The sequence below is a fragment of the Trachypithecus francoisi genome, unplaced genomic scaffold (genome assembly GCF_009764315.1).
Source record: "Trachypithecus francoisi isolate TF-2019V2 unplaced genomic scaffold, Tfra_2.0 Lachesis_group17, whole genome shotgun sequence".
Taxonomy (NCBI): domain Eukaryota; kingdom Metazoa; phylum Chordata; class Mammalia; order Primates; family Cercopithecidae; genus Trachypithecus; species Trachypithecus francoisi.
The window spans coordinates 64,482,460-64,508,932 of NW_022681462.1; the positions used below are offsets into that span (position 1 = coordinate 64,482,460).

At 42.3% G+C, this 26,473-nt stretch overlaps 1 protein-coding gene across 9 annotated transcripts in view; it reads left to right on the forward strand.

The window, feature by feature from the left end:
- THADA (THADA armadillo repeat containing) overlaps nt 1-26,473 on the forward strand; it is a 366,170-nt gene that overhangs the window by 242,455 nt on the left and 97,242 nt on the right. For all 9 annotated transcript variants that reach the window (XM_033175863.1, XM_033175871.1, XM_033175868.1 and 6 more), the window contains one exon: nt 12,090-12,205. In XM_033175863.1, the coding sequence (XP_033031754.1) occupies nt 12,090-12,205 (116 nt within the window). The remainder of the gene's footprint in view (nt 1-12,089; nt 12,206-26,473) is intronic.

The window sequence follows — 26,473 nt, forward strand, 5'->3', positions numbered from 1 at the left end:
ACATTTGATTCTTTTCTCCATCTGGAATTTATCTTAGTTTAAGGCTTTAGATAGGAATCCAACTGTATCATTTCCCAAAGGACTGGTTGAATGTCTTAATACTATTTATTGAATGAATTAATCTTTTCACTACTGCTTAAATGTACTTTTATAATCCACTTACTTTCCATGTGCAGAATTTCTAATGAGTTTGTTTCTAGGCCTTCTGTATTTCTCTTATAGCACTTAACTGTTTTCTACCTTAAATTTCAGTATGTACATCTAAGTTTCTGCACTACATCATAAGCTCTTCCTATATTGGTTATTTTTGTGTCCTGTACACTAAGCTATTTTATCTTTCCCTTCTTCCCTCCCTCACTAAATCTTTTTCACATTTTTATATTATAGAAATTTTTAGATATACACAAATAATATAATGGATCCCCATGTATCCATCACTCAGCTTCAAACAGTTATCAATCAATGACTAATTTTGTTTCATTTATGCCACTATCAGTTCCTCTTCTCCTGTATTGCCTTAAAATTAACTGTGTCTGCAATGGTGAAGGGATAGTTTTTTCAGTAAATGGTGCTGGGAAAACTGGATTTCCACATGCAAAACAATGACATTGGACCCTTATACCATACACAAAAGTCAACTCAAAATAGATAAAAGATATCAACATAAGACCTAAGACATAAAACTCTAAGAAAACACAGGGGAAACCTTGACATCGGCCTTGGCAATGATTTCTTGACTGTCACACCAGAAGGTCGAGCTACAAAAGCAAATATGGATAAAAGGACAATATCAAACTAAAAAGCTTCTGCAAGCAAAGGAAACAATAAACAAGATGAAAAGGCAGCCTATAATTATCTTACCTCAGTTAAAATGATTTTTAACCAAGAGACAGGCAATAATGAATGCTGGCAAAGATATGGAGAAAGGGGAACCTTTGTACACTGTTGGTGGGAATGTAAATTAGTACAATCACTGTGGAGAACAGTTTGGAGGTTCCTCAAAAAGCAAAACTAGAATACCATATGATCCAGCAATCCCACTATTAGGTTTGTACTCAAAATAAAGGAAATCAGTATATCAAAGAGATGTCTGCACTGTCTTGTTTTTTACAGCACTGTTCATAATAGCCAAGATTTAGAATCAACCCAAGGCCTAAGTGTCCATCAGCAGATGAATGGTGTATTAGTTTGTTCTCATGCTGCTAATAAAGACATGCCCGTGACTGGGTAATTTTAAAGGAAAGAGGTTTGATTGACTCACAGTTCAGCATGGCTGAGGAGACCTCAGGAAACTTAACAATCATGGCGGAAAAGGAAGCAAACGCGTCCTTCTTTACCCATGGTAGCAGCAAGGAGAAGTGCCGAGCAAAAGGGGAAAAAAACCCTTGTAAAGCCATCAGATCTAATGAGAACTCATTCTCTATCATGAGAACAGCATGAGGATAACCACCCCCATGATCCAATTACCTCCCTCTGGGTCCCTCCCTCAATACATGGGTTTATGGGAACTACAAGTTGAGATTTGGGTAGGGACACAACCAAACTATATCAAATGGTAAAGAAAACATAGTGCATATACACAGTGCAGTACTGTTCAGCCATAGAAAAGAATGAGATCCTGTCATTTGCAAAAATATAGGTAGAACTAGAGGTTCCATGCTAAGTGAAATAAACCAGGCACAGAAAGACAAATTTCACGTTTTCACTATTTGTAGGAGCCAAAAATTAAAGCAATTGAACTCATGGAGAGAGAGGGTAAAATGATGTTTACCAGAGGCTGGGGAGGAAAGGAATGGGGCATAGTTAATGGGTACAAAAATACAGTTAGATAGAATGAATAATATCTAGTATTTGATAACACAATAGGATAACTACAGTCAACAATAATTTATTGTACATTTAAAAATAAAAGAATATAATTGGAATGTTCGTAACACAAAGAAATGATAAATGGTTAGTACACATCGTATGCCTGTATCAAAATATCTTATGTACCCTGTAAATATATACACCTACCATATACCCATAAAAAATTAAAAAATAAAATGTGGCCAAGCGTGGTGGCTCATGCCTGTAATCCTAGCACTTTAAGAGGCTGAGGCTGATGGATCACTTGAGGTCAGGAGTTCAAGACCAGCCTGGTCAACATGACAAAACCCCATCTCTACTAAAAATATAAAAATTGGCCGGGCTCACTCACGCCTGTAATCCCAGCACTTTGGGAGGCCGAGGTGGGCAGATCACAAGGTCAGGAGATTGAGACCAGCCTGGCTAATACGGTGAAACCCCATCTCTACTAAAAATACAAAAAATTAGGCGGGCATGGTGGCAGGCGCCTGCAGTCCCAGCTACACAGGAGGCTGAGGCAGAATGGCATGAACCTGGGAGGCGGAGCTTGCAGTCAGCCAAGAGTGCACCACTGCACTTCAGCCTGGGCGACAGAGCAAGACTCTGTCTCAAAAAAAAAAAAAATTAGCCAGGCTTGGTGGCCCATGCCTGTAGTCCCAGCTACTTGGGAGGCTGAGGCAGGAGAATCGCTTGAACCTGGGAGGCAGAGGTTGCAGTGAGCCAAGATTGTGCCACCACACTCCAGCATGGGCGACAGACCAAGACTCCATCTCAATAAATAAATAAACAAATAAATAAAATGTGAAAAAAGGCAACCTACAGATTGGGGAAAAGTATTTGCAAGCCATATATCAGATAAGGGGTTATTATCTAAGATTTATGAGTAATTCATAAACTCATTTGCAAGAAAATATATAACCCAATTTAAAAATGGGCAACAAACTTGAATGCCCATCTCTTTTATATCTCAAAAAAGATGACATGAAAATGGCCAACAGGTATATAAAATAGTGCTCAACATCACTAATCATTTGATTTGCATTCAAGTGAAATCAAAACCATTATGTGATGCCACCTCACTCCTCTTAGGATAGCTGTTATCCAAAAACAAGAGATAAGTGTTGGTAAGAGTGTGCAGAAAAGGGAACTGTTGTACCCTGTTAGTGGGCATGCAGATTGATGCCTCCATAATGGAAAACAGTATGAAGATTCCTAAAGAAATTACAAATAGAACCACCATAAGACCCAGCAATCCTTCTTCTGGGTATGTATCCAGAGGAAGTGAAATAACCTGGGTATCCATAAATGGATGAATGAATAAGGAAACTGAGAGAGATAGATTATGTGCAGTGGAATATTATTCAGCCTTTAAAAAGGAGGAGATCTTGCCATTTGCTACACCATGAATGGACCAGGAAGACACTTTGCTGAGAGAAACAAGCCAGACACAGAGAAGTATTGCATGATCTTAATTATATGTGGAATCTTTAACAAAATAATAAAAGTCAAATATATAGAACTGGAGAATAAACTAATCGTTAGTGGTTACCAGGGTTGGAGTAGGTCAGATGTAGCTCAAAGGATACAAAGTAGCAATTACATAGGATGAACAAGTTGAAAGATCTAACTACAGTATTAGGACTGTAGTTAATAACCCACTCTTGCCCTGGAAAGTGGTGGTAGGGATGCTGGTTACTGTGTGAAATGATGAGTATGCTAATCTGTTTCACTATAGTCAGTCTCTCTCTCTCTCTCTCTCCCTCTCCCCCCTCCTTTCCCCCTGTCTCTCTCCCTCTCCCTCACCCTTCCTCCCTCCCTCTCCCTCTCTTCTCATAACATGTTCTATACCTTAAATATACACAATAAAATTTATTTTGAAAAAGTAACTTTGTCTTGACTGAACAAATTATCTGTATTATTATTTTATTTTTTGAGACGGAGTCTTACTCTGTCACCCAGGTTGGAATGCAGTGGCGCGATCGCTGCTCACCACAACCTCCACCTCCCAGATTCAAGTGATTCTCCTGCCTCAGTCTCCCAAGTAGCTGGGATTACAGGCACAAATCACCACGCTTGGCTAATTTTTGTATTTTTAGTAGAGATGAGGTTTCACCATGTTGGCCAAGCTGGTCTCAAACTCCTGACCTCAGGTGATCCGCCTGCCTCGGCCTCCCAAAGTGCTGGAATTACAGGCATGAGCCACTGTGCCATGTATTATTTTTCATTAGTAAGTTTTACTACATTAAGAGTTTCTTATTGATCTCGATACTCTCTCAGAAAACTCAGTAGTTGAAGATCCAAATATATAAGCAAGATAAATTATCAGATATAATACAGCTCTTCCTAAAAGGATTTAAACAGATTTATTTTACAAATAATTTTATAGCTAGATTTTCAGAAATGTATCTGTGTTCTAAAATTAGGAACTTTTTAGTTAGAGCAGATATTATGTTAGTGTTTAGTTAATTTTAAATTCTTCATATGCCGGCCTTCATTTGTATGTTGGATTAAAGTTGACTATCTGATGTCACTGTCCAAACCTAGCCCTTAACCAATAGCTTGGGGGCCCTTGTTGGGGACCCTTGACGAGTCTCCCGTGTGAAGGAGCTCGTAGTTACTTTGTAGAATTTAGAACAACAGGTGAGAGATGATCCAAGACAAATGTATACTTTCTCTCTTGTCAGTACTATTTCCCCCAACACCTTGGTGTGACCAGAGTTTACAGAGGTGGCTTTTAGCACCCCAGCTGCTGCTGCAAATGCAGCTTCTGTTCTGCCACCCCTAACAAGACCATGGTAGAATTCTGAATCAATGAATCCCCTGTTTTGAGTCCCTCTCCCTGCCAGATAAAGAGCTCCATACTCTAGAAAAGGATAGTATAGATTGATAACCATGACGATGGGATTAAACAGTTTTTTAAAATCATCAAATTAAAGGAGATGTTGGGGCACTGAAGAGAAAAACAGTGAGTCTTAGGGTGGGAGTGGGGGTAGTTGAGGAAAGCTGTGGAGGGTTTTATGGGGAAGGTGACATTTAAGCTGGGCATTACTGTATGGAATTTCAGTAGGTGGAGTTGGAGAAGGTGGGGAGACAAATGATGGAACGTCCTGGCCAGGAAAGCATTTGTAAGTTGTTAGGAATGGGAAATTGTTCTTTATGGCCACAGAATAAGTTCATAAAGTGGAAGAAATAGGAATTAAATCTAGAAAGGTAGATTGAGCCTTTAGTGCCCAGCACTTTCTTTAGGAAGTTGAAAGTCATTGACGGATTTTGAACTTGAGAGTGATGTCCTCAGAGCTTGGCTTTAGGAATATTTCTTTGCTGGCCATGTGTAAAATAAGTGCTGGAGGCAGAGACTAGGCAGTTAAGTTGTTTTTATCATCTAGATGCAGGGTCTTCTTGCTCCTGAACTAGAATAGTGGGAGTGTTAATAGAAAGGAGGAGATGGATTTGAGGCCCAAAGTGAATTTCCAGTCCCCAACAGGCTTTGTGTTGTTGTACATTGTAGTCCTTAAAGATATTCACGGCCTGTTTCCTATGATTCTCTTCCCAAACCAGAATCAACTAGGAAGTAATTACACTTTGTAATTAGCATCCTTTTCCTGGCAGCAACACACAACACAGTAAGGTGTCATGTTTTGGGAACTTAGCAAGACCATCCTAAGGATGTATTCTTACCCAATAAACAGGTTGAAGTTTAGGCGAGCAACCACATGAAATGCTTCCTGACTGGCCCTCTAGCAGATTGATGGGTTAAGGTGGACAGCACGTGCCCACCAAGCCCTTTCTTCTGGGGAATGACTAGGTCGAGGAGTTCAGGTATCCCAAGGTTCTGGCTCTAGCCCAGTTGGGCTGTGAATAAAAAACAACATGTTGAGCTCTGTACAGATGATTAGGTACTTACACCCAATAAGCATGACACCCTGCGTTGTGGAAGTCAGAGGCAAGAGGGGTGCTCCTGAGAAGCCTACGGTCTAGTTAGGGTTCCAGTTAATATGCCTGAAATGGAAAACAAATCCTAGGCCACATTGGAATGACTACAAATGACATACTGTATTGTTAGAGATCTTTCTCTCTCTTGCCTTCCCACCCTGTCCTCCACTCACATACAAACACAATCTGCATTTTGAATGATTTTTGCTGTATATGTTTCCCAGCAGTGATGTGATTGGGCTTGTTTCTGTGAATTAGAAAGTTTCGATTCCTCCCTCAGTCATCTCTTTTACCCTTTTACCCCCCTTTCAGTCTGACTTACAGCCATAAAATACTTCTGCCTGCCTGCCTGCAGTTCTGTTTGTATGAATTAAGTCGACAGGATAAATATTCACATTCCCAGCTACAGGCTGAAACAATGTTTGCCTGTTCTGCCCAGTGAGTCGAGAAAAAAGGGGGCCTGACATCACCCTATACTGTACGTTCCCGGCATAGATCATTTATTTAAGTCCCTGAAAAAATACAGATGTTTTACCAGTTGAAATAAAATCCTGTGTAAACAGTAAGCTTGGAAAAACGTGGCACTGGCTTAGCTTTGGGGGTTGGAGCAATGCAGGGAGAAAACTAGGCAAAATGGCAGATACAGAAATTTTATACTTGGCTGAAGGTGATAGGGTCAAAAATATTCACCTGTAGTCTGCATGCAGCAAGGGAAAAACAGAATTTGCTTTAAAGAAACCACAGTTGCAAAAGTAGACAGGTTTTTTGATCTTCAGAATTTGAGGTTTATAATAATTATGATACGTTTACCCCATTTATATCTGACCTTTGAAATGAGCATCTCTTTTCTTATTGGAGTTGTCTTTTTTCATAGCCTGTCTAACCTTGTCCTGTTATTGCTGGATTCTGCTGGTTTCTGGAGCTCAGCTGCTGTTGATTTTATAAGGGGGAAAATTGCCTGGAAGCCATGCTTGGTGAAGAGGAAAACCCATCTCAGCGTTGCATTCCCAAACAACCATATATCATCTTGATCTTGTCTAACACAAGTTGCTATTTTAGTACAGCAGCATAAACTAGACATATTTTACTGGTGCAGTGCAAGTTTTTTCAGGGAACTGCCTCATGACTCTTTTTAGGCCCATGGCATTTATTCAAAGAGCATTTCAAAGCTGCCAAAATGGACCCCATGCTTTGCACAGATGCTTGGGGCTCCCCTGAGTCTCTCTGTGTTTAGAGTGGAGGGGTGGGGGACAGAGGGTAACTGCTTCCAGGTTCTCCAGACTTCTCAGTTCCCCTCAAACTTTCATTAAGGCTTGCATCTCAGGGACAAGAAATCAGCCTACTCACTGACACCCTCCTGCAATGTGTTCCCTGCTTCTCCCAGCTGCTTCCATGACCACCCCTCAGGGCAGGGCTGACAGTCCCATCTCTTGGCAACTCCATGCCTGTGATAGTCATGGGTGATGCTGTTGGCTTGTACTTGTTTGTTTCATAATGTGCTTTCAGTCGTTTTCTGATTGGGTCGTAACTATCTTAAGGCAACAAAGCTTTCTCCTGTTTCTTTTGCTGATGACCTCTGTGTCCACCTCTAACCCTTCTCCAAGAGACCTATTACAGCTAGGGGTAAGCATCTGTCCTCTGTTTTCCACAGTGTGATTATTAATAGAGCTCCCTTTTGTCCCTGAAGAATTCTTTTCTGTGAGATAAATTACCCTAAGTAAAGCAGTCATCACACGGATATTCCCAACCAAACTCATTAATTCCGCTCCCTCATTCCCAAGTCTGCTATAGATTCTCTTATGATCTCCATCTTGAAAGATGCCCCTTGTTCACCAGCTGCCCAAGTTAAGAGGCTCTTTCCTGTGGCTTAACTCCATGTCTAAAGCAGTTGCCAATACCTGCCTCTGAGCCCGCAGAAGCTCTCTCAAATGTATCCTTTCCTCTCCTTCCACTGCTGCTGTGGTTTAGATTGGGGTGGGGTGGAGATGTCACAGAATCAGAATCCTACCTGTGCCAGGCGGGTAAGTGAACCAAAGGGGGATGAGTATAAACACAGGGGCTCTCTGCCCATTCTTTGTTTTCAAACTTTTAATAGAGATTTGAGTTCAGTAAGTATTTTTTTTTCTTGATTCTCCAAAAGTTTAAAACAAAAAAAAAGCCTAAGAGCTTTGATAAATGTCATTGATCCTCCATCTTAGTGACTAGAGTAGCAGGCAGTAGTAATAGTGGTGACAGTGGTAGACTAGAGAGTGCAGTTCTCATCTCCAAGGCCAGGTCCTACTGCTCAGCTCCAGCCAGGTGACTGTTAGCCCTGCAGGAAAGTGAGCCGCTATAGCCAGATCTAATTTTTCAAAATGGAAATCAGGATGACTTTAATGTGAAATCTCCCAATTCGTAAGGGTTGATTTAAAAGTACTGCGTGGGCTCAACAAAACATCTGCACCACTTTAGGCCCACAGGCTATTGGTTTTGAGCTGCTGGTTTCAACCCTCACCTCCTCTTGTCTAGACTACTGCAGTAGTCTTGGGCATTCCACCCCTTCTGCTGTGACCTCCACACTGCCCCTGGCTTTCCTCTCCAAATTACAGATCTCATCACCCAAGAGCATTCTCTGAAGAAATCTTTGCCATCCGCAGAATAAAGTACACATTCCTTAATGTTGTCTTTAAGGTCTTTCTCCAACCAGACCCGACTCCTTTCTCCAGCTGTGTCTCCCACCACCCTGTGCACACCCTGGCTGTGCTCTGCTCACACAGGACCACTTGCTCTCCCCTGAATAGTACCAATATTTTAAAAAATTAATTGACTAATTTTTAGAACCATTAGATTTACGGAAAAATTGAACTGGTAATACAGAAGGTTTCTCCTCCCCACCTGCTTCCCCCAATTTTCTCCTACTATGAATATCTTGTATTTGTGTGGTACATTTGTTACAATTAATGAAGCAGTATTTACACATTATTATTAACTAAAGTCCATAGTTTAAGGTTCACTCTTTTGTTGGCGTTACCAATATTTTAATACCCTTAAAATGTGTTTTCATTGTTTTCACTGCTTGCATACCCTTCCCTCGATTCTGGCAAGACTGTTTTCAAGGCCACATATGCATATCACTCTTTCTGCAAAGTCTTCTCTGACTGTTTATTTTTGGAATGGGGCTGCAAGGGAGGGAGCAGACAGAACACGGAAAAGAATCAATGTTGTTATCACATCCCTAGTGCATCCTAGTAGTATATATTCTCTTCTAAATCTCTCTACAGTCCTACAAGTTAGATATTATTATAGGCCATTTACCATGGAGAAACAGAGGTTAAGTTGCCCAAAGCCCCAAAACTGATAATTGGTTTACACCTGTCTCTGCTCGTCTCCAGAATCAGTGCTCTTCGACTTTTCTATGAGGCCAGATTCTTAGTGCTAATCTAGCCTTCTTGCCTCCACCATCAGATGAGGCATCTACTGGAATGAGGAGCACAGCGTGATTCAGCTCTCTGTTCCACTCCAGACACGGAAGTCGGCACCTACGATAGCTCACCAGACCCAAGGGAATGTGTCCTAAAGGAGTGAATATAGGAAGAAGCACCAAATACTGACATCGTTTTTATTTGGCAAATGCTTGTTGAATTCCTACAGTGCATCCAGACTTATTGGAGGGGGAGGTCAAGCATAAAAAGGAAAGTGATGACAATGGTGCCATGCAGGTTGTAAATTATGACCAGGCAGAGTCAGGAAAGCTAATGATTTTTCATGTCTCTATGACTAGAATGTAAGCTACAGGAAAGCAAGGAACTATCAGGTCTCTGCTGCAGCCCCTAGGACAGTGCCTGGTAATAAGAGTTGTTTAATAAATACTTGTTGACAGTGTTGGGATTCAGTTGCCAATTTAGGACACCTAAAATGACACTGAACTTCTGAGTTCTCATGTGTGTTCAGTTAATCATCCTCCTTGGATCTGGTAGCTTTGGTTTCTCTGTGCTTGGTTCAGTACAGGCCTGGGCCTGACTACTTTCTTAGCCTCAGAATTCTTTGGGACCAGAACTTTAGGAAAGTGGGGAAGAAAGAGTTGCCTTGCTCTTGCCATCCTTTAAGAGCTGATGGACAAACTGCCCGTCTTGGGAGCTGCCTGGAGCTCCTCAGTCTGACCTTGATCAAATCCTAGTTTCAGAGGGCCTGGCCTTGTACCTGGACCTCATGCCAAAGGATGGTCTCATTTTTCTTGAACCCAACACACTAAATGTCTTATGAGGGTAGTTGTGTATTCAAATTTTTAAATTAATTTTCTTAAAGAAAACTATCTCAAAAACATTAACCTGTTTCATACATTTGCTTATAAAACTTTCTTTCCTTTCTCCTTCCCCTGTCTTCTCTTCTCTGTCTCCTTGCCTGCCCCATGTTTTCCTTGACTGCTCTGACCCTGGCCCTTCCACATGCTTATTTCCACCACGGTTCTTTTCAGCATACCTGTCTCTCCATTTGTCCTGTGTAAATAGATCGCTCTCCATTCCTGGTGAATAACCAGGATCACAATTGTCTGGTTTGTATCCAGTGTGACAGAATTGTAGGCTGATTTTCATAAACCAGAGCTACCAAGCGTTTCAAAAACAGTTACTGTTTTTGCCAAGTAAGGTGAGCAAATACAGGACTAAGTTTAAACATCCACCAGGAGTTATTTTTGAAGTGATTGCTTCTAAATGAGAAGCATTTGAAAATCTCACAGGTTTCTTTACAAGTAAATTCCGAAGTCATGTATTTTGCTGGTGTCTGCTGATTAATTGCAATCCTGTGACACCGTGAAAAGCCCTGGTGGTTGGTTTTGTGCAGCTGTAGAGAAAAGTAAAGCAAAGCCCAGTGACTTTGCCAGCTCTTTCAGGACAGTGGGGATTCAGGCTGAGGGAGGTATTTTTTCCCTCTGGCAGTCACCACATAAGAACAGAAGCTCCAGCCAGACCCATTGCTCCAGACTCCACGACGGGCGGTTTGGATCCCTGCGGGGGTGTGGTGAAGGCACGACATATGATCTGTTGCTTCTGAAATAACAGATCCATTATTAGAGAAAGCATTTTCAGTCTCCACATTGGGACTTGTGTTCTCTCTCCTGTACAGTTACTTCTGTTCAGAAGAAATTTATTTTGATTCTCTAAACAGAAGGTACTTGGCATGTATTTGTTGTTGGTGATTGCAGACGTCTGACCCAGTAAAACCTGCCAGCTTACCCATTTAGGGTCTGATGGCTCTGGATTGATTTTATCTGGCCTTTTCTGTTTCTCATTACCCCCTTCCATATCTAACTCTCAATTGTTTCACTATTGTTAGCCCCTTGTTGATAGGAGAGAACGAGAGGAAAACGTTGAATCTGGTTACACAGAAAGAATCATTCACAGCTCTAGAGAAGGGTATAATAGGGAAAGAAAACAGATGTTATTAAAGTAGACTTTCAGAGTTCTTAGTGTGTTTAGCTGTGCTTACTTTGCTGTACCCACCTCTTCTTCTTGATTTAGATAAGGAGGCTGGAGACTGAAGGATTTCTCTTGACATGCATTTTTCTCCTTGGCACTAGCCAAGGTCAAAAGATCTCATGTATGCCCTTGTCCTTATTCTTTGTCTGCTATAGATTTGTACTCCTCACAGAGGCTTGCGGATGTCCAGTACATGCTGAATCCAGTACATGCATACATGCATACGTGCATACACATGATTATCCTTGTATAATTGGGGCATGTCTGCATTGCTGCATTCACTCCTGACATCGAAGGGAAGATCTGCTAAAAAAAAAAAAAAAAAAAAAAAACCTAAATAGTTACAAACATCACTGCCCAGTATTTGCTAAGGCAAGAATTAGTTTGGCCTACTTCTTTAGCCAAGACTGTTCTAATGAACCCAGACATGTAAACCAGTTTAGACTCTCAAACAATTTATCTTTCTTTAAATTTAAGACTTTGACTTTAAAAGGCACATTTTGTTTTCCTGTGAGACAGCTAACATAGAGATGTTTGCATTGCTCTGCTGAAATCAATGTGTAGGTTGTTTGTAACTAATCAGCTCTTGTTGCTGATGATTGTGGGGCCACAGTCATCGGTTTTGGGGATTGTGTGAGAAACCCGTAGCACGGGTATGGATTAAGGACTTGGGTTTCTCACCACTGCTACATCCTCCAAAACCAACATGCTTTTCTGCAAAGAGACTAGAGCTGCATTCTGCAGGTGTCTGTTTTCTTTGAGGGGAATATTTTAAGGAAACGTAAAAGGGAGGAACTGAGCATTTAGGAAAAATGTATTTTCATAGCAGGAATTTTTTTTTCTTTTTTGGTTTAGGTTTTTCATCTGTTGCAAGCCTACTCAGACTCCAAACACAGAACGAATTCAGACTTCCAGCACGAGCTGACTGACATCACTGTTTGTACCAAAGCCAAACTCTGGCTGGCCAAGAGGTATGTTAAAATCCCACACGAGCAAGGAGTTATCAGGGGTTAGGAATGCATTTGAGAATTGCCGTTTCTAGTTGTGGGGAGTTTTAAAAGTCATTGGCATGAGTTTTCTAAACTTACTGGAGTATTTATCCTTTTAGAACTTCGGGTTGTGGTAAAGAAAGAAAAATATTTTCTTGACAATTTTTCTAAAACTGCTAAGTGACTGAGGGGCATGTAACATGGCTTTTTATCTGCCCACCAATCAGCTTGTTTTTATTGAAACCTGCTATGTGCCCAGTCCTGTGTTAGATATTATAACAATGAAAGGCAGTAATTGACTAAATCATGTGGTACAAACTCTTAGGTGCCATGGCAACTCAGAGATGAGAGATTGCTGTAGACTTGAGCAGGCACTGAGGGACAGCTAGGGTGTGAATAGCAAGAGGGGGTGGAAGTTGCCATTCTTAGGTGGGAAGTAGGGTAGCTTGAATAAGCAAGGCAAAAAAGAGTAGAAACATATTTTTCATCCTTGCCACTGTTAGTTTATCCTGGAACTTAGAACATTTATTGTGTGAAAGATGAAGGAGTAAAAAGAATTTCTCATTTAATATACAGGGAGTACTCTCCGTAACGCCGTGTTCAAAATCTGTGTTGCAGGGCTCTGGTGGTGGTAGGATAGTGTTAGCTGCAAAGGCTCCTGTAGGTCCTCTCTAAGTTCCACCAGAGTAGCTCCAGAAGAGGCGCATGTGTTAGTGTTACCACCTTTCCTGCCATGGTGCACGCATTTGATTAAGAGTCAGTATATTGGCCAGGTGTATTGGTTCGTGTCTGTAATCCCAACGCTTTGGGAGGCTGAGGCAGGAGGATTGCTTGAGCCCAGGAATTCAAGAACAGCCTGGATAACATAATAAGACCCCATCTCTACAAAACAACAACAACAAAAATTAGCTAGGTATGGTGATGCATGCCTGTAGTCCCAACTACTTGGAAGGCTAAGGCAGGAGGATGGTTTGGGCCCAGGAGTTGAAGGCTCTAGTGAGCTATGATTGCACCACTGCACTCGAGCCTGGGTGACAGAGCGAGACCTTGTTTCAAAAATAAATAAATTTCTGATGCTTAGAGTTTGAGAAGCAAACAAGTTAAAAATATATATAGATATATGTATTGGCTGTCTAAGGTAGAAGCCTCTCTTTTTTATTTTTCAGAAAGTATGCTTTTGGTCACCTTTGTTGGGCTCTCTACCTTCTATGGCAAGTCAAGTAATGGGCTGTGTGAGGCTCTCAAATCAGTTTAATTCGACAAAGCATTGTTGAGCACAGGCTATCTGCCAGCCTTTGTGTTAGGAGATATAGGGATACAAAAATAGAAAAGAACTAGTCCTGGCTTCAGGGACTTCCAGAAAGTGAGAAAGATGTGTAAATACATAATTTTCCTCTGGTATATTAAGTGTTATAACAAATGTCTGTAGTAGGTACAGCAGTACCCCAGAAGAGGGGTGAGGGAGGGCTGACATCAAACTGGCCATCAAGAGTGAGCCAGAATTTTGCCAACTGACCAACACAGGTAGGGGAATTCCAGGCTTAGGTAATTGCATAGGCAGAGACACAGCAATATGAAATGGCACTGTAGGCTTGCAGAACCATAAGGAAGTTCGCCCTCTGGAACCTAAAGTGTAAGGTACAAGTGACAGAGAATGGGGCTGAGGAAATATGCCCAGGCCACACAGTGAAAGCTTCTGAAAGAAACCTTTTGGTGAAGGAGCCAGTGGTGGATTTCCCAATGTGTGGATGTGTGTGTCTCAATTATTGTCTCAACATTAATAGCTTTGGACAGGGATATTGATGGAGAAATTATCTTGTGTCTGAAATGCCAGTAAAGTTATTGGGAGCCGCTCATTTTTAGTCTGTTAGTCTGTTTTTTCTCCCTTTTTATAGATAGCGTCATGCTCTGTCACTCAGGTTGGAGTGTAGTGGCGCTACCACGGCTCACTGTGGCCTTGACCTCCTGGGGGCTCAGGTGATCCTTCCGCCTCAGTCCCCTGAGCAGCTGGGACTGCAGGCACACGCCATTATGCCCAGCTAATTTTTGTGGGTTTTTTTGGTGGAGAGGGAGTTTCAACAGGTTACCCAGGCTGGTCTCAAACTCCTGGGCTCAGGTGATCCACCTGCCTCGCCCTCCCAAAGTGTTGGGATTACAGGCGTGTGAGCCACTGCACCCAACCTGTTTTCTCCATTTTATTTAGAGAGTAGGAGTTGCTTACCCATAAAATGTTTACCCAAGCCTAGTACCATTTGCCTTCTGTGTGGCTCTTAGCATCCCGAAGATACATATCACATCAGTACTCTTCAGCTGTTTGCCAGGTAATAGGCCACTTCTTCCTACCTGTTATTTCTGGAGATCAAGAAGTCAGGGCTGTCCAGAAATTATCCTCTGAAACCCTGCTTCTAGCCAGGACTGTCCCAAGTATCCTAACACTCCAGTTCTTAAAGTGCTGTGAGGAAGGAATTTCTGCCCCCTTATCTTGCTACTCCTTCGTGCATCTCATAGAAAGTCATTATCCACTGGCTTCCTGAGTCCATTACCTCTTGTTGAATGGGATGGAGGAGATGGAGCGGCAGGCCAGCCATTAAGTGGACCTTCATGTTGTGCGGTGCCTGAAGATGGCTGACAAAGCTGCCATCAGCTTCCTCTGCAGCTAAGAGGAAGAGAAGTCCTCCAGGCCTTTTTAAACCTGTCCTGTGGTCCCTATTGCTATTTGCTAATTGGGCTTTCCATTCTCCTTCCCTCTACTCCCCACCCTACTTCTGATTTTTCTCCATGATTTTCCAGCTCTAGAAGACAAAGGCATGAATCACTGCAATTTACTGGGTTTCCACCTTCCTTGCCCAGAATCTAGGAAAACCACTTTTCTGTTTCCAGTACAGTCAACTCTCTATTATCCAAGTGTGAACTTTCCGCTTTGTGGGTGGTCTGTAAATGGTTCCTAACACCAGGCTTCCTTTTGCTCCCCAGCACACTTTTACAAGTGTTAATCAGGATGTGTTCAGAGCCTGGAATAGAGTTTGGAAGGAAAACATACTGCCAAACAGCACAATGCATTCCAAAGCAATGTATCAGTTTTTCTATATTATCCACGTCATTGACAGGATAACTCTGAGGTTCCTAAATAGCAAATTATAGAACTGGGTATAAGTGATGAAGCCTCAGTGTCACATGCCTGCCCTGTCCCTGAGGTCCTCTTGTTCCGAGAGTTGTCTGTCTATACTAGTTAACTCCATGCTCAGAAGAACCCCCTCTGGTCCTAGCGGTCCCTTCTCAGAACAGACTCCTGTCTTTACTTTCTCACCTGCCTTTTACATGAATATATTACAGTGCAGAGTATTCCAAATTCAGCTACTGAAGAGGCTTTTTTATGTCCCTGGTAATTTACACATGAAAGAAGAATAAATATTCCTTTGAGCCTACTAAGGATTTTCTGTATCTTTTGAATGTAAACTATGAAAAATTAATGTTTTTGCAAAGAAAAAAATGTTGGCTGAAATTTTAACACTGACACCCTTTTCCTTCCGTAATTTATTTGATCATTAGTCTGAGTTTGTTCAGTCTCATAAGTACAAAAATGCTAGTGGATATGTGTTTGTCCTTTTGTTCTCAAAGAAGGTTTTTAAAAAAATTCATTGGTGCTATTGGATAACCAATTCAGTTTTTAAATTTTGACTCTGAAATTGAGGGCACATAAAATGAAGACTTCTGTCATATATTTGTGTTTTGACTTTGCAAGATTCATAGGGATTTATATGAGGTGATTAAGCAATAGCCATGGAGTTGTTGGGGAATTTTTGGTGATGAATGGTTAGCTGGCAACATGGCTTCAGGAAAGGACTGGGCTTCTGCTCTTACAGGCTGCTTTTCATTCCAAGATGTCAAAGCCTTAATGAAAATCAGCTCATTAATCCTTCAAGTCCTTTCCTTCCCCTTTTCCTCCACCCCTCCCTTCTTGATCCAGTTTACTGTCTCTCTCATGGGTCTAAGGCAGTTTACTAACTACTGAAAGAAAACTAAACTGACCTAGACCAGAAACGAAATGAGAATAGCCATCTAGTAGGGGTCTGCTGCTGGCCTGGAAAGGATGGCAGTGGCATCATGAGAGAAGAATCACCCAGTCTGACACTCATGCTAATTACAAAAACTTTTTTTTTTTTTAAGTTCGTTCTTTCTTTCTTTCTTTCTTTCTTTTTCTTCTTTCTTTCTTCTTTCTTTCTTTCTTTCTTTCTTTCTTTCCTTTCTTTCCTTTCTTTCTTTCTTTCTGTCTGTCTTTCTTTCTTTCTTTCTTTCTTTCTTTCTTTCTTTCTTTGTCTTTCTTTCTTTCCGTCTTTCCGTCTTTCTTCCCTCCCTCCCTCCCTTCCTTCCTTCCTTCATTCCTTGTGATGAGGTCTCGCTGTGTTGCCTGTGCTGGACTTGAACTCCTGGGCTCAAGCAGTCCTCCCACCAGAGTCTTCTAAGTGAGCTGGGATTACAGACGTGAGCCCCATGCCCTGCCACCCTTGCTATTTGCAGATTCCAGCTCGGCTGTCCCAGCTAGATCACTTATTTACTTTGGCTGAGAGTTGTAATTAGCATTATATTAGGCTTAAATTTTTCAGAAGTGAATTTGGTTGTCTAGTTTCTCCTTTGGTTATAAAAGGAAAAAAAATAAGTATATATGTGTATGTTTGTATATTGCATGAATGTTTCTTTTAGTAAACTTAGTGAACTAAATGGACTAGTCAGGGCTGGGTGCGGTGGCTCATGCCTGTAATGCCAGCACTTTGGGAGGCCAAGGTGAGTGGATCACATGAGGCCAGAAGTTTGAGACCAGCCTGGCCAACATGGTGAAACCCAGTCTCTACTAAAAATACAAAAAATTAGCTGAGTGGTGGCACATGCCTGTAGTCCCAACTACTCGGGAGGCTGAGGCATAGGAATTGCTTGAACCTGGGAGGCGGAGGGTTCAGTGAACTGAGATCACACCACTGCATTCCAGCCTGCGCGACAGAAAAAGACTCTGTCTCAAGAAAACGAATGAATGAATGCATGCATGTAGTGGATGTGATAACCAGAAATAAATATGTGCCCTACTAAAATTTTTTCACTGTTTTTCTCTTCATTGTTGTGTGCTATATGCTTATCATAGAAAATTAGTCAAGTACAAAATTTGGAAGAGAGTAAAAGTCTATTCTTACCACAATCCATAAATCACAATTATTGGTTAAGAGTTGTATGTAATTCCTTCGTCTTTTTTCGTATGCTTTTTTTAATCTTGTCAAGGTTATACTGTACATGTAAGTTATAGCTTCCTTTTTTCAGTCGACAGTATCATGAGAGCATCTGTTATTATTTCAAACTCTTTATGACACAGCTGCTGTGGAAAACAGTATGATATTTCCTCAAAAAATTGAAAATAGAATTACTGTGTAATCCAACAATTCCACTTCTGAGTATATACCCAACAGACTTGAGAGCGGAGTCTCAAAGAGGTATCCATAGCAGCATTATGCACAATAGCTAAAACGTGGAAACAGCTCGGGTGTCCATTGATGAATGATGAATGGATGAACAAAATGTGGTATATACGTACACCAGAATATTACTTAGCCTGAAAAAGGAAGGAAATTCCAACATACGCCACAACATAGATGAACCTTGGAGAAATTATGCCAAGCGAAATAAGCCAGTAGCAAAAAGATAAATACTATATAATTCTGCTAATACAGAGTGCATAGAGTAGTCAAGACCTAGAGATAAAAAGTAGAATAGTGGTTGCCAGGGGCTGCGGAGAGAAGGGAATGGGGCATTGTTTAATGGGTAAAGTGTTTTAATTTTACAGGATGAAAAGGGTTCTGGAGGCTGGGTACAGTAGCTTAGAGCTGTAATCGCAGCACTTTGGAAGGCCGAGGTGAGCAGATCACTTGAGGCCAGGAGTTCAAGACCAGACTGGCCAACATGGTGAAACACGTCTCTACTAAAAATACAAAAAATTAGCCAGGTGTGGTTGCACATACCTGTAGTCCCAGCTACTTGTGAGGCTGAAGCAGGAGAATCGCTTGAACCCGTGAGACGGAAATTACAGTGAGCCTAGATCATGCCACTGCACTCCAGCCTAGGCAACAGAAGGAGACTCTGTCTCAAAAAAAAAAAAAAAGAAAAGTTCTGGTGATTGGTTATGCAACAGTATGGATGTGCTTAACACTACCGAACTGTACACTCAAAAATGGTTAAGATGGTAAAGCTTATATTGTGTATATTTCACCACAATTTAAAACATTGTAATGGAAAATATTTAAAAGAAAATATATACGCCATCACTCATCTGAGGTTATCGTTGTCTTGACTTTTTATGATAATTATTTATTTGCTTTTCTTCCTAGTATTACCACCTGTGCATCTCTAAAAATATTTTTGCCTATTTATGAATTAAGAAAAAAAAACTTTGAAAACATCATTTTTGAAGGTAGCATATTTTTGTCATCTGAATAATTAGTCATTAAGTTTACCTAACCATTGCTGGCATTCAGTTTGTTTCCCATTTTTTTAGTGTCATAGATGATGTTTCAGAAAAATCTTTGTGCATGAGTGTGTGTGTGTGTGTTTGTATGTGTGTGTATGAGTGTATGTGATTGTGGGTTATTGCCTTAGGTTTGATTTCCAGAAGTGGAATAAATTTGTCAAGGAGAAATGGAAAAAGTCTTGGTATACACTGCCAGATTGTTTTTTAAAAAAGTCCATCTGCCTACCAGCGGTGCATGAGAGACCTCCACCAAAATTTTAAAATATAAAAAATTCATTTGAGGAAACTTTTACATTTTGAATGCTTACTCTCTGTGCCAAGCTTCGTATGAGGAGATTTGTAAATATTATTTCATTAACTCTTCTCAAAACTGCCTTAATATTAAAAAAATCTTTTCTACAGTGAAAACAACTGGGGAGCCACACCACATGTCTGACAGCCATTTTAGTTAATATTTCAGCTTGGCATGATGAGTTAACAGATAAGTCAAACAGGTATAGGTTGTTCTTCAGTTTTTACTTTCTATATTACCACACTGAAATGGCCCTGCTTTAGCATTTTGTTTTATCTTCTTTAGAAGGAGTCTTCCCCTGGGCCCTCACTGGGGTGCTGTTCAGGCCCAGGCCTGCTGGGCACTCTCAGCCAGAGGGCTCAAACTGACAGTGCATTCAGGTTGGATTGGCCATAGTTGTGTTTTGTTTGACTTGTGCAGGATTTACATTTCTTTTTTTTAAAATAATTTGCTGGCATTTTAAACTGAGGAAATTTCATAGTAAATCAAGATCTACAGCTTCTTTTGAAAACCTGGAAGATCTGGCACCACCAGGCTCAAATTCCCACGTGGCCACAATGGGCCAGAGCTAAGTCCCAGCCATCCTCCCTTGATGGGTATACTCTGTGCTTCTCCACGCCCCACGCCCAGCCGTGTCTCTCATTAGGTTACCTGCGCTCCCATGGAAACAGGAGTTTCTGTCCCTTGCTATTGGCATTTATTAAGTAGCAGATTGGCTGATGCTAGTTCTTAATGTTCATGGCTGCGTTTTTAGAATCATCTGGAGAGATTTTTTGAGTTATCTCACTGGCCCTCAGAAGTACCATTTAAACCTGATACTGTGATGTGGTTAATGGTTGATTGTTGTGGAGGCTTATGGCCTCCATAAAAAAATAAAATTGGGGGCCGGGCGCAGTGGCTCACGCTTGTTACCCCAGCACTTGGGAGGCTGAGGTCAGGAGTTCAAGACCATCCTGGCCAACATGGTAAAACCCCATCTCTACTAAAAACACAAAAATTAGCCAGGCGTGGTGGCATGCACCTGTAGTCCCAGCTACTCGGGAGGCTGAGGCAGGAGAATCGCTTGAACCTGGGAAGCGGAGGTTGCAGTGAGCCAAGATCACGCCACTGCACTCTAGCCTGAACAACAGAGTAAGACTCTGTCTCCAAAGAAAAAAGAAATTTTTTTTTTTTGAGAGACAGGGTTTCATTCTATCACCCAGCCTGGAATGCAGTGGCATGGTCATGGCTCACTGCAGCCTTGAACTCCTGAGCTCAAGTGATCCTCTCACCTCAGCTCCCAAGTAGTTGAGACTATAGGCATGTGCCACTGCACCTGGCTAACTTTTTTTTTTTCCTTTTTTTTTTTTTTGAGACAGAGTCTCACTCTGTCGCCCAGGCTGGAGTGCAGTGATGCGATCTCTGCTCACTGCAAGCTCCGCCTCCCGTGTTCTTGCCATTCTCCTGCCTCAGCTTCCCAAGTAGCGGAGACTACAGGTGCCCGCCACCATGCCCAGCTAATGTTTTGTATTTTTAGTAAGACGGGGTTTCACTGCGTTAGCCAGGATGGTCTGGATCTGACCTCGTGATCCGCCCGCCTCGGCCTCCCAAAGTGCTGGGATGACAGGCGTGAGCCACCGCACCTGGCCCTTTTTTAAAAAAAAGTAGAGACGGGGCTTGCTTTGTTGTCCAGGCTGGTTTAGAACTCCTGGCCTTGAGTGATCCTCCTCCCTTGGCCTCCCAAAGTGCTGGCATTACAGACATGAGCCACCACACTCAGCCCAGTTCTATTAAGTTGAAGCTTAAATAGAATAACTATCCCTGTATTACTTCATTCAACAAATACCTATTGAGCCCTGCTGTATGCCAGGCCGTATCAAATACTACAACTGTATATTAAAACCACTACTTCAGTGTAAAGAGAGCAACAGAACAGAGTCTTATCATTGACCTAGAATTTTAGAACTGGAAGGAATCATGAAGTTTATTGTATTAAGAGTCTACTCTCATCCCTGTGCACGTGGAGTACTACAGCCCACAGAGGATTGTAGGAGGTTGGAGGATTTATCCGTTTTCTCACAGTTCACCAGAATTAACGTCCTACCTGACAACTACTAACATTTGTTGAGGGCTTAGCTCCCGGCACCTTATTGGACTCTTTGTACTTGACCACACTGCCTCCATCTGTCCAGACAGTGTTTTTATGTGAGGGTTTTGAATGGCAGTAATTTAAGCCTTCTCTAGAACAGTGATTCTCAGAAAGAAAATGTGCACGTGAATCACCTGGGAATCTTATTAAAATGAAGACTCTTATTCACTAGGTCTGGGTGGAGCCTGAGATCCTCCATTTTGACCAGCTCCCAGGGGACAGAGTACATACTTTGAAGAGCCAGGGTCAGAGTGCCAGGCTCTGTGATCATCCAAGTTCCCCGTTCGAAATACTCCCATCCCCAGCCAGACGCAGTGGCTCACTCCTGTAATCCCAGCACTTTGGGAGGCCGAGGCGGGCAGAGCATGACGTCAGGAGATCGAGACCATCCTGGCCAACGCGGTGAAACTGTCTTACTAAAAATACAAAACATTAGCCAGGCATGGTGGCAGGCGCCTGTAGTCACAGCTATGGGAGGCTGAGGCAGGAGAATGGCGTGAACCCAGGAGGCGGAGCTTACAGTGAGCTGAGATCGCACCACTGCACTCCAGCCTGGGTGACAGAGCAAGACTCCATCTCAAAAAAAAAGAAATACTCCCATCCCCATTCCCTTTCTCAAGGGCTTATGACTGAGCTTGGAGCTACAGGAGAGGGCTGAGGCTACTGAAGGGATGAGCCCAAGATTCTCTCCGTACCCAGTTGGGATGACCTGTGCCGAGGGGTTTTATGGCCCCAGGGCTCTCTATGGGAAGTCCATACTCCGTTGTCTGGGCAGCCATCCCAGTGGCCTCAGTGCCCTGTGTGGGACCAGTGCTTTGTTGGCATGCAGTGTGTTTATCATTTTGAAAAATAACAGTCTGATATTCTGGTGAGAAAAACAGGCTCTCAGAAATATAAGACCAGGTTCCAAGGTTACAAGGAAAGCAACCTTGGGAATAAATTTTTTGCATAAAACAATGCTGATGAGGGGAAGAGATGATAGAGGGAGCTACTGTTTGTTGAAAGCCTTCTCGGTGTACCAGACCTAATGACTTGCCTACCCCAAGTTAATTCTAGTAATCCATCCACTTCCCTGTCCAGCTTCCCTGTAAGTGCCCCTCACGCACCCATGCAGTCCTCCATGTGCCCTTTCATGTGCGCCTCGTCTGCTTCTCCATCCCCCTCATCCATACTCCAGTCACTTTCCTGTCTCCTTCCCTGTCACCCCCTATCCATACTCCCATCTATTCTCCTTTTTCTGTCTTACTTACTGGACCCCACTGAGCTGAGTGATGTGCTCCTGGAGGGCCTGTGGATTTAAATGTGTGAGGAAAATATGCTTATAGAGACAAAGCTGAGGCTTTTGTGTGGCAATCCCAGTTCTTCCCTAGGGGGTCTGTGGCCAGCTGCAGAAGTTCTGGTTTGGGATTCTGTTTTGCTTTACAACAGCTGAAAAAAGCATTTATTTTCTAACCACCAAATTTATTCACACAAGAGACTATACTTCCCAGGCAGAAATACTGGGTTTTAGGTCTGCTTCCATTTTCCCACTGTCCTTTAGCTCCTTCCCAAATCCCTCATGGGTTGGTCCTCTCCCGAAGAAAGAGATCCTGCTTTCACAATGACTTGAAATAAAAAGAGGCCACAGCCCTTTGCCACAGCTGCAAGTTGCTATTTCACTTCCATGTTGGTGAAATGAATCCAGTCCAGGATGATTGTTAAAATATTCAGATGATCATGTGGCATTTTAAGGCTATCATTTGTGGTCCATGCCAAAACTTTAAGGGAAGCAAGTCTTAACAGGGATCGCTAGCCACACAGCAAGTTTCCAGGCATTGCTAGGGGTTATATTTTGCCTTTTGGTTTGTTTCTTTCTCTCATTTTTTCTTCTTTATTTGTTTCCTTTTTCTCCTTCACAAAAAAAGTATCCTCCTTTTTTTAATTTTAGAAAAAGTCTTTTTTTAAGGGAAAAAATGGAAAAGGTAGTAACTGCTTTTCAATTCCTAGATTTTATTGGAAGAGACAGCTTCTTATTAGGACCCCTCTTTAATCTTCCAGCACAGCCTGTGCGAAGTCACCTGAGCCTCATGCAGATTTGAATGACGAGAGAAATGAAGCTGGTGTATTTTAAACCCAAGCATGCTGACATATGTTCGCCTCCCTTTCAGATGTCTCAGGGATGTCTAAGGTCATGATATCTCTTGGATGAGATCCTGTTTGTGTTTTTTAAATACAAAAGGAAACATTATCACATTTCAACCCAAGCCAATGGGACAAGGTGCAAAACATTTTATTCATTAAATATCCCTTTTGCAAATACAGCCTCAAGTTTTAAAGGAATAAGCTGTTTGAGGAAAAGTGAAGTTTGAAAATATATGAAGTAGTTCTTGTTGACAGACTGAGCTTATGGAAACTCGTCTGGGTAAAAGCAGTCAGAAGTGATCAATATATTACACTGGGCCTTTGAGCAAGTCGCCCAAGATCAAAGCTTCTTCATACTGCAGTGAGAAATAAAAATAGTCCTTTTACGCAACTGCACACACACCAAGAATTCAACCCCCAACTGCTGATGCTTTCTACTTTTTAAATATAGAAATCTGCAAACCTAACGTGGAGATGGCAGTTAGTTCAATAGAGGGCTCAGAAATCTCTGTCTTGTTCCATTTGTAGCTATTGGCGTATTGGGGTGTTGCTGTTGGAAGATTTGGGCAATGTTGTCATTGCTCAGCTTGCAAGGGAGTGCAGGCGTTAAGTGTCTTCAGCACATTCTCATAATATTATGTAAAGCCCTAATGTAGTGGGTTATTTTTTTTTCCTTGACCATGTAACATCTTCTATCTTTTGGATAAATTAACATCTTTGTTACCTTCATTTGAGCCATTCCCAGTGAATTAAAGCCCATTCGGAGTCACAAATATTACAAGACAATGGTAGTAGGCACGGTGGGAAATATATGAATGAATGAATGATAATTGTCTCTGTTTCAGAAACCCCACAAGTAAGACAAGTATGGATTTAGATAACTATAAACAAGATTGTGTCAATGCTAGAATGAGTCAAAATGTGTTGCAGAAGCAGAGAAGGGAGAAATAAATGCCAGCTTGTCAGGGTAGGGGTGTCAAGGAAGTCTTCAGGAGGAGGGAGAAGTCTTTAAAGGATAGGTGAGTTTAATTATTAGATAAGGTTTATTTTTTAGCGTGGTGGCATGGTCCTGTAATACCAGCTTCTTGGGAGGCTGAGGCACAAGAATTGTTTGAACTGGGTGACAAAGCAAGATTCTGTCTCAAAAAAAAAAAAGATAAGATTAATTGTCTCAGATTGGAGACAGTAAAGTTGTACTTGTGTAGTACCTTTGTTGCCAAGTAAATTGTGATGGTCTCATAGCCCAAGTACACAAAAGGAATCTTAGTATAGCACCCAGCATTGTGGGAAACGTGTGTGTGTGTGTGTGTGTGTGTGTGTGTGTGTGTATTAGATATATATAATGGAGTCACTGTTGTCAGAGTTTAGTTATGGTTGAATCTAAATGAAAATTTAGACAGCGAAGCACATAGAAGTACATACAGTAAGTACAAGAGTTCAGAAAAGAATGTGGACTGAGATAGTCAAGGAGGGCCTTCTCAGAGGACTTAGATATTTGAGATAGGTGGTAGAGCAGGGTGTGATTTGGAAACACCAAAAAGTGATAGGAAAAGAGCGTGTCAAGATGGTGGACAAAATGTGCAGTGGGATACTGGAAGGAGTGCATGTGATATAGCATGGGCCAGTGAGGAGATGGGGCTGAAGGAGAAGTGCTATGCTTTAGAGAGCAGTGTAAGATTTGATAAGAGACCAGTTGTGGAAGCCCTCAGTCAGCCAGAGAAATATGGACTGATCCAGGAGTTAAGAGGAAGTTAGTGAGCTCTGGCTGACACTGGTAAGTAGGCTGCTATCTATATGCACATGAAATACACTACATGCTTTACATCTTTCCAGCCTCTCTCAGTGGTCATCAGAGTTTCTAGTCTCTCTTAAGGATTAACAGAAATCTCTCTAGTAGCAGTCTTTGTCACCTGGAAGCCTCTGTTGCCTGCCTGGGCAGCTAGTAATGGGACTAGAGGTATTTGTATGCACTTGAGGCCACATGGCTTTTGTCTTTCCAACATTGTTAAGACTACCATTGAACCACAGAATTTATAACAGTAAAGGGAATTTAGAGATTGTCTAATCCAATGGAATTCTTTCTTCAAACAAGCTTATGTGGAAATTCAAGATATTGAAGATAGTAGAGATGGTTTCAATATGGTCTAAACTGGGGTGGGGGCCCGGAGACCCACCTGCATGGCTTCCCTCCTGTTGGTAGCCCCAGAAGGGACTGAGAGAAGCACCCTGACTCTCTATTTCAAAACAGTGATCTAATCTAAGCCAATATTTGTAGAAGAGGTGATAGACACAGAGGCAGGCGGCTTCTTCTTACTTGAAAGATGTGGCTGTCTCAAGATGGCTCAAGTTAGGGATGTAAATAGCAAGTTTGTTTTTGCCTCTTGACCTGCTTTCTTCCTCTCCTGGGGCCTGATCATCCTTGTGGAAAATTCTGCAACTCCATGTCCTTGGGCTGCCAGGGCCCTCTCTTAGGAGCTGCCTTCCATGGATAGGGCTTCATGCTCCAGACCTTCTTGCCATCAAAACTTCTTGCCATCAAAACTATTCTATATCCCTTTTCCTCAGAAATCCACTCTCAGCTGGCTGGCTGTCCCTAACTTTTAATGCGTAAATAAGTTTGTTCTCCTGGGGCACACAGCTGTTTTCTAGTAGTGACCTGGTAGAGACAGCACCTCTAACTGAAGTCAGTAACTGGCGCAGGCTTGATGGCAGTGCTCTGGCCTGGTGGGAGCACGTCTGCCCTCATATTAAGCTGCTCAGCCCTGATATGTTTGTCCCGTGTGGCCAGGCTTTCCGCCACCTCCAGGAGGGCCGTGGGCAACATGAGCTGGTCTTACATGAATGGGCCAAGGGAGCATCTTGGAGAGAGGCCCTCCAAAGTCTCGCTATCTATCCTTTGCTTCCCCTCAGCTGCCAGTGATGACCAGGCTTCCTCAGCAATTAGACTGGCCCCGGGGCCTCTGAGAATAACACCTTCCCATGCAAGTTCAGGGGCTCCCTCTAGAACTCCCTAAGTCAGAGAGGCCCTCACCAGTCCACAGGCTCTGCGTTCCTGGGTAGCCATAAGGAGAGTCATGTCTAGAGGCACTTGGTGAATGGAAAGCCTCCAGCCGGAAAACACGGTGCGCTGCTGTTGAGGAGAGGCAGAGAATACTCAGGGTTAGCAGGTCAAGGGTCTGGCCCCTGCTGTACTACTGGCTA